The 17,789-nt window shown below is 48.3% G+C and overlaps 1 protein-coding gene across 2 annotated transcripts in view; it reads left to right on the forward strand.

Annotated features, from left to right (window-relative positions):
- Nucleotides 1-639: 639 nt before the first annotated feature.
- Nucleotides 640-17,789, forward strand: part of ZNF398 (zinc finger protein 398) — a 29,962-nt gene continuing 12,812 nt past the window's right edge. Inside the window, exons 1-4 of one of the 2 annotated variants that reach the window (XM_047096288.1) lie at nt 640-897; nt 6,108-6,503; nt 14,389-14,515; nt 15,064-15,177. In XM_047096288.1, coding sequence (XP_046952244.1) covers nt 874-897; nt 6,108-6,503; nt 14,389-14,515; nt 15,064-15,177 — 661 coding nt within the window. In that variant the 5' untranslated portion in view covers nt 640-873. Of the gene's footprint in view, nt 898-5,593; nt 6,504-14,388; nt 14,516-15,063; nt 15,178-17,789 lie in introns of those variants that run through there. The other variant, XM_047096287.1, reaches the window with a different exon arrangement.

The raw sequence follows: 17,789 nt of genomic DNA on the forward strand, positions 1-17,789 counted from the left end.
AAACTCAGGATTGTGTGGTTGTCTTAACTGTAACACCCACGACCTCCATAATAACACTCGGCTCTCTCCTGTTCATCAGCACAGACGCAGCAAATCGCAACCTCAATAATCCGAGACTGCAGACTTCACTTTTGGTCCTAACACAGGCCACATGAGACGTAAGCCGCTTCACCTTGTTAGCCACAAGTGCTATGTCTGCAAATGACGGACGTCTCTTCGTCGCAGATTTGTGCCTCTCGGTCACTCGTCGTAACGCACCGGCTCGCTCCGGCCGGTCTGGCTCTCGCACTCCGCCGATCGCCACCTTTCCAAACTGGGCTGTCTTCCCGCCGGTGCGCCTCCCGTCGTGCGGTGCCCGCTAACCGGGCCCTCAGGAAGAAAGGCGCTCCCGGGAACGAGCCCTGGGTTGGGGCTGGGTCCTAAACTCCTCTCTGATAGATACAGCCTCTGGGGGTAAGCGAGAAACCAGAAGCCTCGGGCGCCGCACCGCCACCGCCGGGGCGGAAGTGGCCGCCGGGGCCGGCAGGGGGCGCGCTGCGGCGGCGGGCGGGCGGCGCGGGCCTGCGGCGCGTCTAGGCCGGAGCCGTTTCCAGGGTGCGCTCGGTGGCCACAAAGCGCCAGCTGAGGGGCCGCTGCGGGCCGAGCGCCGCTGAGCCTGCCCGCCTCCTGAGCTTCACCGGCCGGCCGCCGTGCCTCCGCTGCGTCCCGGCGCCCCGAGCAGCCGCGCGAGTCCGGGCAGGGAAGGCAGAGCCGGGCGGGCGCCGCCTGCGGAGAGACCCGGGGCCGGCCTGCGTGGGGCCGCGCGCGGCGGCGGCGGCGGCAGCAGCGGCGACGACGACGACGACTCCGGCCCGGGCCGGACAGCGCAGGGCCATGGCCGAGGCGGCCCCGGCTCCGGTAAGAGCGGCCCGCGCGCCGAGCGCTGCGAGCCCGGGACGGTCTGGGCGCCTAGGGCTCGGCGCCGCGGACCCGCGGGAGGGGAGGAGGTCGGGTCGCCCGGCCTGTCAGGCGCGGGGCCCCGGCGCAAGGGCGCTCCCGGGGTCCCGCCGGCGGGGAAGGGCCTGAGGCGCCGAGTGGGGACACCGACGCCGAACTCCGGCCCGGGACGGCGGCGCCCCCTTCCCCATCGTGCGGTCCCGGCGCCTCGGGTGCGAGGCCCGGGGCTCCTCCTTCCCATTCGGACGTTTAGAGCCGAGAGCGCGTCTTCCGCTAATGAAAGAGGAATGAGTGAAGAGGGGCTCCTCCCGCTCGGTGTCAGCCCCGCCAGACGCGCGGCGGGCAGGAAGCTTGGTTGGGTGTTTCCATCGGCGTTCTCCGGCTCCGGCAGCCGTCCGCACGGAATCACGTTCGGGGCCGTCCGCCGGAGCCCCGCGCGGCCGCGGATGCGGCGGGGACGGTAGCCCCCGGGCGGGACGAAGGACTGCGTGAGCGCCGGGGTCCCCAACGCCCGGTAGATGACAACGCGCGCCACTCTAGGCCCTCCGTCTGTGCTGCTGAACGACTGGTGCGGTTCCGAGGACCAGATAGCCTTATACGTGTTTATTCGTCCCGCGGCTATTTCCCGCAGGCCGGCAGCGAGCCAGGCCCTCTCCCAGTTGCTAGGGCCGCGGAGGTGACCAACGTAGTCCCTGCGCACAAGAGCCACGTAGAAGGAGCAGGGACCGGCCCAGTAGCATAGGACTGAAACGGACGCCGTGCATTTTGTCAGCCAGGAAGCCTTTGGTCGCCCCAAGGAGAGCCGTTTTAGTGAGTCAGGAAACAGAATGGGCAATGGAGTGCCTGGAAAGTGAGGAGGAAAAGAGGGAGCAGGTAGCAATGGGGTGGGGAGTAGGGTAGAGAGGAACGCAGTGTCTGCCCTTGGATCTGTTTTCCTTTTTCCTTTTTTTTTTTTTTTTTTTTTTACCAGGGTAAAGATGACCAAGCCTCAATGCCAACCCTATTTAATAGAAATAAAGTGGAAACTACATATGTACCTTTAAATTTTCTGGTACTGGCATTTAAAAAGTGCAAATAGATGAATTTAATTTTAATATATTTTATTTAATCCAAAGCATACGGAATATTTCAGTGTGTAACCAATATTGAGAATGTTTTTTGTGGGGGGCAGGGGACGCCCGGGTGGCTCAGTCGATTAAGGATCTGACTGCTGGTTTTGGCTCAGGTCATGATCGCCTGGTTTTGTGAGTTCAAACCCTCCCCCCCCCCCCCCCATCTGACTCAGGCTCTGCCCTGGCTGCATGGAGCCTGCTTAAGATATTCTCTCTCCCTCTGCCCCTCCCCCACGTGCACTGTCTCTCAAATAAACTTAAAAAAAAAAAAGAATTTTAGAATTTTAGAGCACACACTAGTCGGGGGAGGGGGAGAGAGGTAGAGGGAGAATCCCAAGCAGGCTCCATGCTCAGTGCACAGCCTGAGCCAGAGGCAGACCTGAATCTCAGGACCCTGAGATCGTCACCTGAGCCAAAACCAGGAGTCAGATGCTCAACCCACTGAGCCACCCCAGGTGCTCCCAATATTAAGAACTTACTAATGAAGTTTTCCATTTTCCCCCCTCATACTAAGTCTGCAGAATCTGGTGTGTATTTTAAACTTCCAGCACGTCCCAGTCACAATACCCACATTTCAAGTGCTAATAGCCACATGCGGTTCCCATTTTGAATGGTGCGGGTCTGCCTTTACTGAGAAGAATTAGGAGACGTTGAACTACTGACCATAAAAAAGAGAAAAGAACAATGTCCCTAAAAGTGTGGAAAGCGTTGGCATTCAGAGCATAAGTGGAGAGATTAGTTTTAAATAGGATGCGTGCAACCTTTTCCTGTGGTAAGGAAGGAAGAAAGCATGGATTAAGCTACTGATGAGTTTGAAGTGAGAAGCCAGTGTAATAGGAGAAAGTTGAGAGAGTTGCAGGCTAATTACTCTTTCTTCTCAAAGTAGGAGGCCATGTTGTCCCCTGAGGTTGAGGGGGCCTGCAGTGGACAAGGGTCTCACTGCCCCACGTGTGCCCTCTGCACCACCAGCATCAGCATCACCCGGCAGCTTGGTAAAAATGCAGAATCTCAATTTGCCTCCCAGGCCTGCTGAATCAAAGTCTGCATTTTTATTTCTTAGTTTATTTATTGTAGAGAGAGAACGCGTGCGCGTGCAAGCGAGCAAGCACGAGTGGGGGAGGGGCGGAGAGATGGAGAGAGCGAATCCTAAGCAGGCTCCACACTGTCAGCACTGAGCCAGATGCGGGGCCGATCTCATGACCTGAGCTGAAATCAAGAGTTGGACGCTCAACCGTCAAAGTCTGCCTTTTAACAAGATCTGCAGATGATTCTCGGGCACGTTAGTTTGAGAAGCGCTGTACTAAAAGTTTAAGGGGTGTGCGGGGGGGTTGCAGTGGCTACTATATGGAATGGGAAGAAAAGCGTAGGGGGCACCAGACAATGTTGAGTTCCTGCTGAGCTTAGAGACCACTGGTGTGGGGTGACACCAGTTTTCCCTGTCGTGTGACTTCCTTTAGTAGGGTTTACCAGCTTGCTTACAGGAACAGAGAAGGAACAGTTAGACTGATTCAGAGCTGGAGCAGGTGAGGCAGGACAGAAAGGGGTTGAAGGTGGTTGAAATGATGCACCAAGGAAGGAAACAAAGCCTGTAACGGGCTGGGAAGCCAGGAGCAAATGGCTTGGGCAGGGGTTTAGTGGGATTGCAGAGCAGGTGGTGGGTGAGCTGGAGAGATGGGAGGTTGTGGCCAGGGAGCGGGTTGTCAAATTCATAGAGTCGCAAGGCTTTGTGGAGGTCATTCTGGTCCAATCTCCCCTATGTTGTAGGACCTTCCTTCCTTCCTTCCTTCCTTCCTTCCTTCCTTCCTTCCTTCCTTCCTTTAATTTTGGAGAGAGAGAGAGAGACCATGAGCTGGGGAGAGGGGCAGAGAGAGAGAAAATATTTTAATGTTTTATTTATTTTTGATAGAGCGCAAGTGGGGGAGGGGCAGAGAGAGGAGAACAGAGGATCTGAAGCAGGATCTGCACTGACAGCAGTGAGCCCGGTGTAGGGATCGAACCCAAGAACCGCAAGATCATGACCTGAGCTGAAATCGGATGATGAGAGAGAAAATCTTAAGCAGGCTCCATGCTCAGCGGGGGCTGTGTCTCATGACCCTGGGATCATGACCTGAGACAAAAGTGAGAGCTGGACACTCAACAGACTGACCCACCCAGGTTCCCTGGAATTTCTTTTTTTTTAATATACATTGTATTTCACAGCATTTTCAGTGATGGGGCAGCCTGGTATTTTCTTGGAAAGATCTAGTTTCAAAAATTATTTATGTAGGACAGAGTTTGCCTGCCTGAAAATTCCATGTTGGTTCTAGTTCTGCCCTCTGGAATAAATGCAATATAATATTTAAAATATTAAACATTAAAAAATGGGGGCGCCTGGGTGGCGCAGTCGGTTAAGCGTCCGACTTCAGCCAGGTCACGATCTCACGGTCCGTGAGTTTGAGCCCCGCGTCGGGCTCTGGGCTGATGGCTCAGAGCCTGGAGCCTGTTTCCGGTTCTGTGTCTCCCTCTCTCTCTGCCCCTCCCCCATTCATGCTCTGTCTCTCTCTGTCCCAAAAATAAATAAAAAAACGTTGAAAAAAAAAATTAAACATTAAAAAATGATAATGTTCTGGGGGCACCTGGGTGGCTTAGTCAGTTAAGTGTCCGACTTCAGCTCAGGTCATGATCTCATGGTTCGTGAGTTCAAGCCCTACATTGGGCTCTCTGCTGCTCTGCTCTCAGCGAAGATTCAGATCCTCTGACCCCCTCTCTCTTTGCCCCCCCTCCCTGCTCTCTCGTACATGCACCTTCTCTCTCAAAAATAAATAAACACTGGGGCGCCTGGGTGGCTCAGTCGGTTAAGCATCCGACTTCGGCTCAGGTCATGATCTCGCGGTCCGTGAGTTCAAGCCCCGCATCGGGCTCTGTGCTGACAGGTCAGAGCCTGGAGCCTGTTTTGGATTCTGTGTCTCCCTCTCTCTCTGACCCTCCCCCGTTCATGCTCTGTCTTTCCCTGTCTCAAAAATAAATAAACGTTAAAAAAAATTTTTTTAATAAAAAAATAAATAAACGTTAAAAAAAATTTTAATTAAGGGGGCTCCCGGGTGGCTCAGTCGGTTAAGCATCCGACTTTGGCTCAGGTCATGATCTTGCGGGTCTGGGGGTTCGAGCCCTGCGTCGGACTCTGTGCTGACAGCTCAGAGCTTGGAACTGCTTCAGATTCTGTGTCTCCTTCTCTCTCTGCCCCTGCCCCTCCTGCACCCTGTCTCTCTCTCTCTCTCTCTCAAAAATGAATAAACATTTAAAACATTAAAAAAAATTTTAATTGAAAAAAGTCTGTTCTGGGTGGCGCAGTCGGTTAAGCGTCCGACTTCAGCCAGGTCACGATCTCGCGGTCCATGAGTTCGAGCCCCGCGTCAGGCTCTGGGCTGATGGCTCGGAGCCTGGAGCCTGTTTCCGATTCTGTGTCTCCCTCTCTCTCTGCCCCTCCCCCGTTCATGCTCTGTCTCTCTCTGTCCCAAAAATAAATTAAAACATGGAGAAAAAAAAAGTCTGTTCTGTCTAACGTTTTAGAACCATCAAATATTTGAAAATATGTTTTCTCCATACTCAATACTCTCAGCTTTTTAAAGTACAGAATGGTACGGTTGAGGTTCGTAAGCAGCGTGGTGGACAGGGCTGGAGCATAAATCAATAACGGATTTATCAGAGGGCAGTGAGTTCAGAGGAACCTAGAAAGATCTGGTGCACGTAGGCCTTTTCCAGAAATAGAGGATGCAGCAGCAACCCGAGCCTCTGGACAATTGGCTCTACAGCGTAACACCCCAGGGGATAGGCCAGGCTGGTTCTGAATCCAGTGTCCCTCACTGTCTGACTTCATTCATCCCTGAACCGCCAAAGCAGTCCTCTTGGCTTTTGCTGCTGACGAGCACCATAAAGATGAAGCTTTTGCAGGCAGTGCTAAAACTGTATTTAGATGAATCACAGCTGGTTAACCAGCTAACCAGTCCTTCTCTGATTTTAGTTTGGCTTAGGGTTCCTTCCAACACTCAGTGTCTTGTCTCCTCTCTCCACCGCGTACAGACTTCTGAATGGGACTCTGAATGCCTTACCTCCCTGCAGCCCCTTCCTCTTCCCACGCCCCCGGCAGCAAACGAGGCCCACCTGCAGACGGCAGCCATCTCCCTGTGGACCGTGGTGGCAGCCGTGCAGGCCATTGAGAGAAAGGTGGAGGTCCACAGCCGGCGCCTCCTGCACCTGGAAGGACGGACGGGGACGGCGGAGAAGAAGCTGGCCAGCTGTGAAAAGACAGTGGCTGATCTCGGGAACCAGCTGGAGGGCAAGTGGGCCGTGCTGGGGACCCTGCTGCAGGAGTACGGGCTGCTGCAGAGGCGGCTGGAGAACTTGGAGAACCTGCTGAGAAACCGAAACTTCTGGATCCTGCGACTGCCGCCGGGGATCAAAGGGGATATCCCAAAGGTAATTCCCTCGCCCCTTCTGGGTGGAAAGTGGTACCACTAGTCCGTAGACTAGGAGTAAGGGATCCTGTTGGCCAGTCAGGCTAAAGGAGCGATTAAGTTGGGTTTTGTTCATCTATTTGGGAAACATTTCACATTCCATTTAGCTGTCATTTGAATTGAAGTGTCCGACTGAAGATTAGAAACCTCTTTCCAATTCAGAGTTGGCTACCTGGCAGATAGATTTTGTTTTTCTCTTCAGCTTTCTCCTGCCCTTTATCTCCGAGTCCCTTTTGTCTTTGTTAACCTGTCTGCTTCATTGTTGGTACGGAAGCTAAATTAAATATCATTTCAATCAGCCCTTATGAATTTGTTGGTAATTCTGGTGAAGAGAGGAGTATGGGGAAGAGCTGGTGAGTAGATGGTTTGGGGCTCTCCGTAGGCCTAGGATTGGCGAGATCCTGCCCTTTAGTACCCTTTACGGAAGTATGTTGTGGGGCTAGGGCCCGGCCCTTCTGGAGGGAGTGGCCCATACACCAGAAGAAAATAAATTTCATTCTTAATCTATGGAACACAGCCTCAAGGCATCTGGTTTTCCTGAGCACATACTGTCTACTGAATATCTATATCCTGGAGGCACAGCACTGAACAATTCATGTAAGCTTCCCTGGAGCTTAAATTTTAGTAGAGAAAGACAGAAAATATAAACAGACAAGAAAATAAATCCATTTAGGTGCGAGTAGATTAAAAAAGTGCTATTCAGTGATTTAGTTTTTGGTGGGTTTTCAGAGCAGCTCTCATAAAGGTGCTAATATTTAGGCTGAGACTGAATGACAGGAAGGATGCAGCTGTGAGAAGATCTGAGGAAGAACTTTCTAGGCGATGACGATGCCCCGTGCAAAGTCCTGAAGACAAACAAACGTGGAACACTGAAGGCAAGGGGAAACCCATTAGCTGGTATGCGGTGAAAACAGGCCTGTGCCTAGAGAAATGGATGAGGTCACGTTATTTAGGGCAGTGTTTTTCAGCACTGACTGTACATAGGAATCACCCGAGGGCTTTTTCCATTTTGGTGGGCATCACACCTAGAGATTCTGATTTAGTGGGTCCTGGATGAGGCTAAAACACAAATCTTAACATCTCCGTGGTGGGGTCTAATGTGCAACCGGGGCTCTGAATCACTGATGTAGGGGTCTGAGACCAAGGTAAGGAATTGGTTTTATCTTGGGTATAATGGAAAGAAATTGAGGGTATTAAACAGAGGAGTCCTATCTGGTTGATATTTTGAACAAATCACTTTGGCTGCTCCGTAGGAGACGGATCACGTTGGTAGGAATAGAAGCAGGGAGAAAACAAGAGGCAGCTGCAGTGGTGGGAGAGACGAGAGTGGCTTGGGTGAGGGTAGCCGTGGTGGAGACGGATAGTGGGCAGATTCCGGACTTTTGGCGGAGATGCTGGGTAGAAGTCACGGATGGGAATTTGGTAATGAAGAATGAAGAACAACGATAATTTTAAATTTAGTGTGTGATAATTTACGTAGAACTTGTTCTAAGTGCTTTGGTTATTTTCATAGGAACCCTAACTTGCCCAAGATCATTTAGTTACTAAATATAAGTAATAGAGTAGTATTGCAACCCAGCTGGCTCCAGAGCGTATGCTCTTAACCACCTTAGGTTTACTGACTGTTAGGCTTTTGGCTCCAAGAACCCGATGGATGGTGGTGACATTTACTGAGATGGGGATTATCTTGAGGAGTGGGAAGGAATTAGGAGCTCTCTTTTGGCAGCATTAGGTTTGAGGTGCCCGTGATACAGTCAGGAGAGATGTTAAGTGGTCCCCGCGGCTCAGAGAGGAGTAATATTTGGCAGTCATGGGTGCACAGACCCTGTTGAAAGTCCTGAGACTGGAGGTGATTGCCTCAGGAGAAAGCATGGCGAAGCAGGGAGAAGAGTCCAAGGACCATGCTCCAGGGGCAGACAGAGCTGGCAAAGGAGACCAAAAGGAGTGGCCAGCGAGATGGAAACAAGATAGGAGTGTATGTGGCATCACAGGACGAGGAGGGAAAGCATTCAAGGAGAAAGCTGTCATTTGGATTGCATGTCACTGAGAGGTCTAGAAAGATGCAGACAGAGTATGATTTGGCAACACAGACCTTGCCGGAGACCTTGCTAAGACGCGGGGCCTAGAAGTCTGGGAAGGGCAGGTTGAAGAGCGAGTGGGAAGGGAGAAAAGGGAGAGAATGATGACCGATGCCTCTTTCCAGGTTTGCAGGGAGGGATATCAGAGTCAGCATCTGGTAGAGAACCTTCCCCAGTGTGTTTTACTTGTGTGTCTGGAGGGGAGGGAGGGGAGTTCTTTGGGATAATTTATACTTAGTATTGCCATAAGATTAGTAGAAAAGGTAAGTTAAAGTGTGTACCCATTGTCTTACCTAGATAAATGGATAACGTTTAAACTCTCCATCTTAAACTCCAAAATCGTATAGAAGACAATGTGATATTTCTTTAAGATATCTTCATGAAGTTAGGACATATTAGAGATTTATTAGCTTTAAATATGGAAGTAAAATTTGCGTCTTTGCTTTGTTGAAAATACTCTTCTTATTCTGTCTTTACTTTATTTTTATGTTTGTTTATTTCTTTTTGAGAGAGACAGAGAGAGCTGGGGAAGGGCAGAAGGAGAGAGAATCCCAAGCAGTCTTCTCGCTATCAGCACAGAGCCTGACTCAGGGCTCAAACTCATGAACCATGAGATCATGACCAGAGCCAAAATCAAGAGTCGGACACTTACTGACTGAACCCCTCCCCCCCGCCCCCGCCGCCAGGTGACCCTGTCCTTACTTCTGAGTGCCAAGTTCAGAATAATCTTCCCTCAGTTTTCTTCTTATTTTCAATTTTAAACTGTGGTAAAATGTGCACAACCTAAAATGTACCATTTTCGCCACGTTTAAATGCCCAGTTTAGTGGTACTCAGTACATTCACATCACTGTGCAACTACCAACACCATCCATCTCCACAACTTCCCAAACTGAAACTCTGTCTCCATTAAACGCTAATCCCCCAGCCCCTCTGCCCCGGCCCCTGGCGCCCACCATTCTGCTTTCTGTCTCTGTGAATTTGACTCTTCTGAGTCCCTCATATAAATGAGATCATACACTATTTGTCCTTCCGTGACTGGCTTATTTCACTCAGCACAATATCTTCCAGGTTCACCCATGTTGTATCAGCATTTCCTTTTTAAGGCTGAATACTCCACTTCTCTCAGAATTTTAAAGGCATCGGTCCTTTGTCTCATAACATCGAATGCCATTGATGATAAACCTTAATACCAAATCAATTCCAAATTAATATTTCAGCATTAATTCCAAATGAACACCAAATCCGTTTACAAGAAATCTGTTCTCTAGAATCTTCCCATTTGTACTTGGTTTTTTTTTTTGTACTTGTTTTTCTTTTTTTTTTTCTTTTTTCTTTTTTTTTTTTTTTTTAATTTTTTTTTCAACGTTTATTTATTTTTGGGACAGAGAGAGACAGAGCATGAACGGGGGAGGGGCAGAGAGAGAGGGAGACACAGAATCGGAAACAGGCTCCAGGCTCCGAGCCATCAGCCCAGAGCCTGATGCGGGGCTCGAACTCACGGACCGTGAGATCGTGACCTGGCTGAAGTCGGACGCTTAACCGACTGCGCCACCCAGGCGCCCCTGTACTTGTTTTTCTAAAACGTGTTGAGGGTGTGTCTTCGTGTAGGTCTTTTAACATTTGTGTCACACACTTGGTGTTATCTTTCATTCGGAAGATGGGTGTCTTGTTCGGCTCTGGAAACTTTTCTTCCATAATCCTATTTTTAGAATATTTCATCCCCATTTCTCCTGTTTTTTCTGGAACTACCATCTGACTCATGGTGGGTTGTGATCTTTGTCTCTAACTTTCCCTTCCTATTATTCACCTTTTTCTTTTTTTTATTTCAAAAGAATTTTTTTATGTTTATTTTTGAGAGAGAGAAAGGGCGTGAGCGGGGAAGGGGCAGGGAAAGAGGGAGACACAGAATCTGAAGCAGTCTCCAGGTTCTGCGCTGTCAGCACAGAGCCCGACAGGGCTCAAACTCATGAACTGTCAGATCATGACCCGAGCTGAAATCAGACACTTAAGCGACTGAGCCACCCAAGCACCCCCTATTCACCTATGTTTATTTACCTTTGAGACAGAGAGAGAGCGTGAGTGGGGGAGAGGCAGGGAGAGAGTGAGACACAGAATCTGAAGCAAGCTCCAGGCTCTGAGCTGTCAGCACAGAACCCGATGCGGGGCTTGAAGGCACGAGTCATGAGATTGTGACCTGTGCTGAAGCCGGTCGCCCAACCGACTGAGTCACCCAGGTGCCCCTCACCTTTAAAATTTTTTTGTAAAGTTTGTTTATTTATTAAAAAAAAAATGTTTAACGTTTATTTGTTATTGAGAGACAGAGACAGAGCACAAGCATGGGAGGGGCAGAGAGAAGAGGAGACACAGAATCTGAAACAGGCTCCAGGCTCTGAGCTGTCAGCACAGAGCCTGACGCGGGGCTCGAACTCACAAACTGCAAGATCATGACCTGAGCTGAAATCGGACGCCCAACTGACTGAGCCACCCAGGCGCCCCATATTTATTTATTTATTTAGAGAGCACATGCATGTGCAAGTGGGGGGAGGGGGAGAGAGAGAATCCCAAGCAGGCTCCGCACTGTCAGTGCAGAACCTGATACTGGGATCAAACCCACGATCCGTGAGATCCTGACCTGAGCTGAAATCAAGAGTCAGATGCTTAACTGACTGAGCCACCCAGGAGCCCCTTGTTCACCTTTTTAGAGTTTCATCACCTTCCTTTCCAGACTTTCTCATTTTTATTTTAAAAATTACATATTTAGGGGCGCCTGGGTGTGGCTCAGTTGGTTGAGTGACCGGCTTCAGCACAGGTCATGATTTCATGGTTCGTGGGTTCGAGCCCCGCGTCGGGCTCTGTGCTGACAGCTTGGAGCCTGGACCCTGCTTTGGATTCTGTGTCTCCCTCTCTCTCTCTGCTCCTCCCCCACTTATGCTCTGTCTCTCTCAAAAATAAATAAACATTAAAAAAAATTACATATTTAATTTTCAAGAATAGTTATTTCTATCTCCTTTTTTTGAAGCAACCTGAATTTATTTAAATGGATGTGATATTCAAATGTCTCTGGGAATATGTATTAGAGGCTTGTTTGATTTGTTCATTGTTTTTTTGTTTTTTGTTTTTTTTTTTCATGTTTGTTTATTTTTGAGACAGAGAAACACAGAGAATGAATGGGAGAGGGTCAGAGAGAGGGGGACACAGTCTGAAGCAGGCTCCAGGCTCTGAGCTGTCAGCACAGAGCCCGACGCGGGGCTCAAACTCACGGACTGTGAGATCATGACGTTAGCCGAAGTCGGATGCTTAACCGACTGAGCCACCCAGATGCCCCTGTTCATTGTTTTCTCTTCTAAGATCGTTTGTAGTGTTTGTGTATCCTCACAGCATTATTTTTTTTAATATTGAGTAAACCTAAGTTGTGTATCCATAAGTGACAGGCTCAATTGATTAATAGGTTAATGACAGGAAGCTGGCATGTCTCCTCGGCCACCGTGTGAGTCTGTTTAACCAAAAGATCTTTCCTTTACAGCAGAGAGCTGCCTCCATTGATGCTAGACATAGTTGGGCTTTGCTTTGAGGTGCCCTGGTGAGGAGCAAGTACGGGGTGCAGGGACCACCCAGAGACCAGGAGGGAAGTGGTACTCTGTGTCGTCACATGCCCTCTGGAAGTGCATGCTGTCTCCAGGTGGGCTGGGCTGTTAGATGTCCTTAGAGGTGATGTCTGCCGTTTCAGCTCTGGGGTAAACGCTGCCGCTTCCTCCCTCTGCCAGGGCAGTGGAGGGGTCCCTGCTAGTCCCAAGATAGACCTTCAAACTGCAACCCATAATCACTTTTCTTCCCACTCATTCATTGTCTCTGCCGGCTTTGAGCTTGGAATTCTCTGGATTCTTCAACTGCAGTCTGTCCTTCGCGGAGTAGCGGAGCTGTGGCTTCCTCCCACACCCTGGACCCCAGCGCATGCCCATCGTTTGGGTCTCGGTGCGAAACTCATCAAAAACTCTGGTCTAGTGATGGCTTCTCCTTATTCTTGGCACTGCTTTAGATTTATGGGGCGTCTAGATGGCTCAGTTAAGTGTCTGACTTCGGCTTAGGTCATGATCTCGTGGTTCATGAGATCAAGCCCTGCATTGGGCTCTGCGCTCCCAGTGAGGAGCCTGCTTTGGATTCTCTGTCTCCCTCTCTCTCTGCCCCTCCCCTCCTCTCCTCAAAAATAAAAAAACATTAAAAGAAAAAAAGATTTAGTCCCTGCTGATCTTATTTACTGTCATTTCAGGAGAACTCAGGGAGGGAAGGAAGATACATATGTGTTTAGTTCATAGCCTTGAACCAGAATCCCACCCTGATCCTTTTTTTTTAATCACTTTTTTGTCATGTGTTTTTGTTGTAAGGTATCACAAATCTTTTGTGTAGTGACATTAGATACAATTATGTCATCTACACTTGCCCTCACCCTGGCTTTAGGTGCTGAGCAAGTGTAAAGAAAGTAATTTAAAGTTCTAGCCCCTAAAGAACAAAATTTCTAGTTGGAAAATGAAGCAATTAGAAAATAAACCCAGTTGCCTCATAGTATTGCATAGACCTTTGACTCTTAATGAGTATGTTAAGTTTATGAAAATAAATACGTATGGTTTTCATTGAATTTTTTAATTTTGGGAAAAAAATGTGTGTGTGTGTGTGTGTGTGTGTGTGTGTGTGTGTGTGTGTGTGTATAGTAGATACCAGAAATGTTTCTTCTTCTCTGATATTCCTTTTTCCATAGTATCCTGTTTTTATTTTATGGGTGGTGTAATATCTCTCAAATCTTTGTGGGAATACTAGTTAGGAGGTGGTGGTGGTTTGTTTTTGTTTTTTAAATTCTGTTGCCTGGGTATTTGTTTCCTTCCACATTTTCCTCCCTTATTTTAGTCTTTCTTGTTCAAGTGGCCGACTTTGCTAAATGGGCATTGACACTTAGTGCTTAGCTTGTATTTCAGAATTTAACTACAGGAAGCTGTCCGGTGACAGGAGGGTGAGCTAGCCTTATGATCAGCTAGATGCCAGAATGAGGCGATAGTGCCCGTACTAGGTACCTTAAATTCCCCAGGCAACTCTTATACTTCATTACAGAAGAACCTTCCAGTCTTTACCTAGGGAAAAGTGCCTAGCTTTGGACGAAACGTTGCCAGAGGGTGGGGGGATTCTGTTCTGCGTATGACCATTCCCTACATGAAGCCCGAGCTCCCAACTCGGTAGGCTTCATCATTGTCGTCTGAAAGTAATCTCCAGTTTTCCATGCTTACATGTTTTTCCTGTTCCCATTAGGCCTGTTAATAACCCACCAGAGCCCCATCTCTTCTGGACTCATCCCAGCCCTATTATAGCTCGATATCCAAAATTTCTGGCCCATGTCTTCAATTTGAATGTGACCATATGCTTATTTTGGGCAGAAACCGTATTTTTGTAATCTTGGCACTTAGGATAAAGCTTGTACGTAGTGGGTATTCAGAACATGTTGTATTGTGTGAATTATATACTGCTTTGCATCTGTGCCTCTCTCCGTGAGGGACTGTTTACAAGTCATGTGCTCCAACCTCCCAAAACTCGTCGCTCTAAAGTTTATTGCCTTTCTCCTTGAAAACATCTTCAACTCCTAGAGGTCGGGTCTGTGCCCTGTTTTTCCTGTATCCCTCCTGCATCCCACACAGTCTTTGTGTGACAAGTAGGCACTTAGTAAGATTGGCTAAATGACTGAATTGCAGTGGGAGGGACTAACTCCAATATGATTATAATTTCAGGTGCCTGTGACATTTGATGATATCTCCATCTACTTTTCCACTCCAGAGTGGGAAAAATTAGAAGAATGGCAAAAAGAGCTTTACAAGAATATCATGAAGGGCAACTACGAGTCTCTCATCTCCATGGGTGAGGCTAAGTTGGCGCCTTTTGAATGAGGGGACCCCAGCTCCACGGGGGCTTAGAGCAGTCCCTTTCCCTCCAGCGGTCCTCATTTTCCCTCTGTCCCCACACACTTCAGATTCTAGGTGCAAGTGAGAGATTTCCAGTTCACCCTTCCCAAGTAGGAAATCATAATCTCTCCTGCCAGTTCATCAGATGGAGAATGAAGCTCAGGGTTAGGGGTCTCCCAGTTGCAGTGGTTTCCATAGGTGTTCTTCACTTTGAAAGGGCCTTGTTCTCCCCCTTGAGGCAACTGTCCCTCTTCCTCAGTGAAAGTAGCAGGTGGGCAGTGCTAAAGCGGCACACATGCCTTTCCCATCACCTCTCCTCTCGTGTGCGTTCCCAAGAGATGTCATCCGTACAGGAGGGGAATGGAAGGGGAGGAGCGCTCTAGAATCTGAAACAAGTTCCCTGGGACTGTGGACCTCAGAGCCTACAATTCAGCCTTAATGGCAATTAGTTGTCATCCTCATTGAGCTCTTTGTCATACCTCCTTTCCCTTCTTCCTCTCCTAGATTATGCCATGAATCAACCTGATGTCTTATCTCAGATTCAGCCAGAAGGAGAGCATAACACAGAGGAGCAGGCAGGACCAGAGGAGAGTGAGATTCCCACAGACCCCAGTGAAGGTAAGTAGGAGAGGAGATGATCCCCTCCTTGTCTCCCCTTCCTGGTCAGAGACGATGGCTCAGAACTAAGTAAGCAGGGCTTGGGGCTTCTAGAGCCTCTCCAGTCTCAATCAGCTAGACTGTGAGTAATGCCTGACCCTCAGACACTTAAATAGGAGGGAGTATTAGAGATTGCCGGTCCATGGCCTGTCCCCACGACTACCGCACCTCTGAGGGCTATTCATGGTGTTCCGTGACTGGTTCCCACACCTAATTATCTGGTAAAATTAACATCCTTAGATGGCAGGGGAAGCGCTAATGCTTTCCTGGAGGGAAGTGGCTTCAGTGAATATACACTGGGCGGGTCAGAAATGATGGGGGGCGGTGGGCGTCCGCAGGGTCCCTCGGAGATGCACTTAATGGGCGGAGCCCAATGATGGCCATCTGGGCAAACTTCACCTGGTTTGGGAGCCAGCTGTCATTAATGAGCCCTCCCTACTTTATTTGGTTGGCAGCTGCCTGCTGTTGTGTGCGAAGACTGCTCAGCCACGTACAGTTGTAGTGTTTGTCTCAAGTCCCACCTCTGCGGTCAGAAAAAGCTCACCATTTTGTTCTTTGTTGGACAGAAAGCTCACAGACAGTTCATCCTTCAGACCACTCTATTAGATGAACTTTTCTTGGAACCCACCCCCTCTCCCGGGCACTATTTTTTTTTCTAACGTTTCATTATGAAAATTTCTAAATAGAAAAGTTGAAATAATTTTACAGTGAACACCTAGATACCTACCACCTAAATTCTGTCACTGACAGTTTACACGTATTTATCCATCTCTGCATCCCTATCAATCCATCCTATTTTCAGTGTATTTCCAGTTCAATACACACATCAGTACATTTCCCCATAGGGGCGCCTGGGTCATCTCAGTTGGCTTGGTGCCCAACACTTGATTGCGGCTCAGATCATGATCCCAGGGTTGTGGGATTGACCCCGCACTCAGTGTGGAGCCTGCTTAAGATTCATTCCTTCTCTCCCTCTCTCCCCCCTCCCTCCCTCCCTGTCCTCCTTTTCTTCCTTCCTCCCTCTGCCCCTCTCCCCTGCTTGAGTTCTCTCTCTCTCCTTCTTAAAAAAAAAAAAATTCCCCATATGTAGTTCAGTATGAATATCATTAGCCTAGAGTTCAATATATTTTTTTAAGTTTATTTATTTATTTTGAGAGAGAGTACGAAGAAGAGCAGGGGAGGGGCAGAGAAAGAGAAAGATAGAATCTTAAGCAGGCTCCGCACTGACAGTTCAGAGCCCAACACGGTGCTCGAACTCACGAACCATGAGATCATGACCTCAGCCGAAACCAAGAGTTGGACACTTAACCGACTGAGCCACCCAGGAGCCCTGAGTTTTTTATTTTTAAATGTCTGTTTCTTTATTTTGAGAGAGTATGTGAACAGGCCAAGGGGCAGAGAGGGAGAGAGAATCCCAAGCAGGCTCCACGCTGTCAGCACTGAGCCCAGCTTGGGGCTTTATCTCCCAAACTGAGATCATGACCTGATCTGAAATCAAGAGTTGGACATTTAACTGACTGAGCCACCCATGCACCCCAATAGTCTCTGAATTTTGAAGAATGTATATATCTGCCACACATTATGTTATTCTACAGTCTCTGTGGGTGGTGGTATTAAGCAATCAAACAGGTTGAATTTGATGAACCTTCATATCATGGCTCTAAGTAATGAATCTAAAATCGTATCACAAAGATGGGTGACTCGATTACAGAAATTATTGGAAATTATGCCGTAGTTGATGTTATTGGCTATCTAACATAGTTTTCAACCAGTATAAATCAGGGTGTCATCTTATTTTTGAGGATGAATGGAAAAGGTGTAAATAATTTGGTTTTATAATAATATATGAAAATTTCATTTAGTTGCCATTTTGTCTATTTTTACCATGGCTTTTTTTTTTTTTTAATGTTTGTTTATTTTTGAGAGAGAGAGAGAGAGCGCAAGTAGGGAAGGATCAGAAAGAGGGTACGCAGAATCCGAAACGGGCTCCAGGCTCCGAGCTGTCAGTACAGAGCCCAACGCGAGGCTCAAACTCACGAACCATGAGATCATGACCTGAGCTGAAGTCGGATGCTTAACCGACTGAGCCACCCAGGCGCCCCTTATCATGGTTTTTAAGGCATGGTTTTTTGTGGGTGGTCAACCAAATGTATTAATACGCGTTTACGGAAAATTAACAAACAGTGTAAGCATTGAATTTCTTTAATGCTCTGGTTTGATTCCGTACAGTTTTAGCTTACATTGGTGATTATCAACCTAGGTACTTACTAGAACTTGAGGACAGGCTTCATATTATTTGGGCAGATCAATATATAGCATTTTTAAAACCCCCTCAGATGTGTCTCTACTTTAGAATCCTTTATATTTCCCCCCTTATAGATTTAATCATATATTCATGCCTTTTCATTCATTTAAGCCTATTTTCTTTTGGTTGCTGAAATTGTCAACTTGGCAAGTGAGATGATTTTTAAATGGTTTCCTGTGTCTTTCCAGTACTGCCTCAGTACTTGTTTTCTTAAAACAAAAATATGCTCCAGTCTATTCTGGGGGGTCCCCAAGGCCACCCCCAGGTT

This window comes from Lynx rufus, unplaced genomic scaffold (genome assembly GCF_022079265.1).
Source record: "Lynx rufus isolate CCGP_SWC_20201006 ecotype Redwood Valley unplaced genomic scaffold, mLynRuf1.p SCAF_4, whole genome shotgun sequence".
NCBI lineage: Eukaryota > Metazoa > Chordata > Mammalia > Carnivora > Felidae > Lynx > Lynx rufus.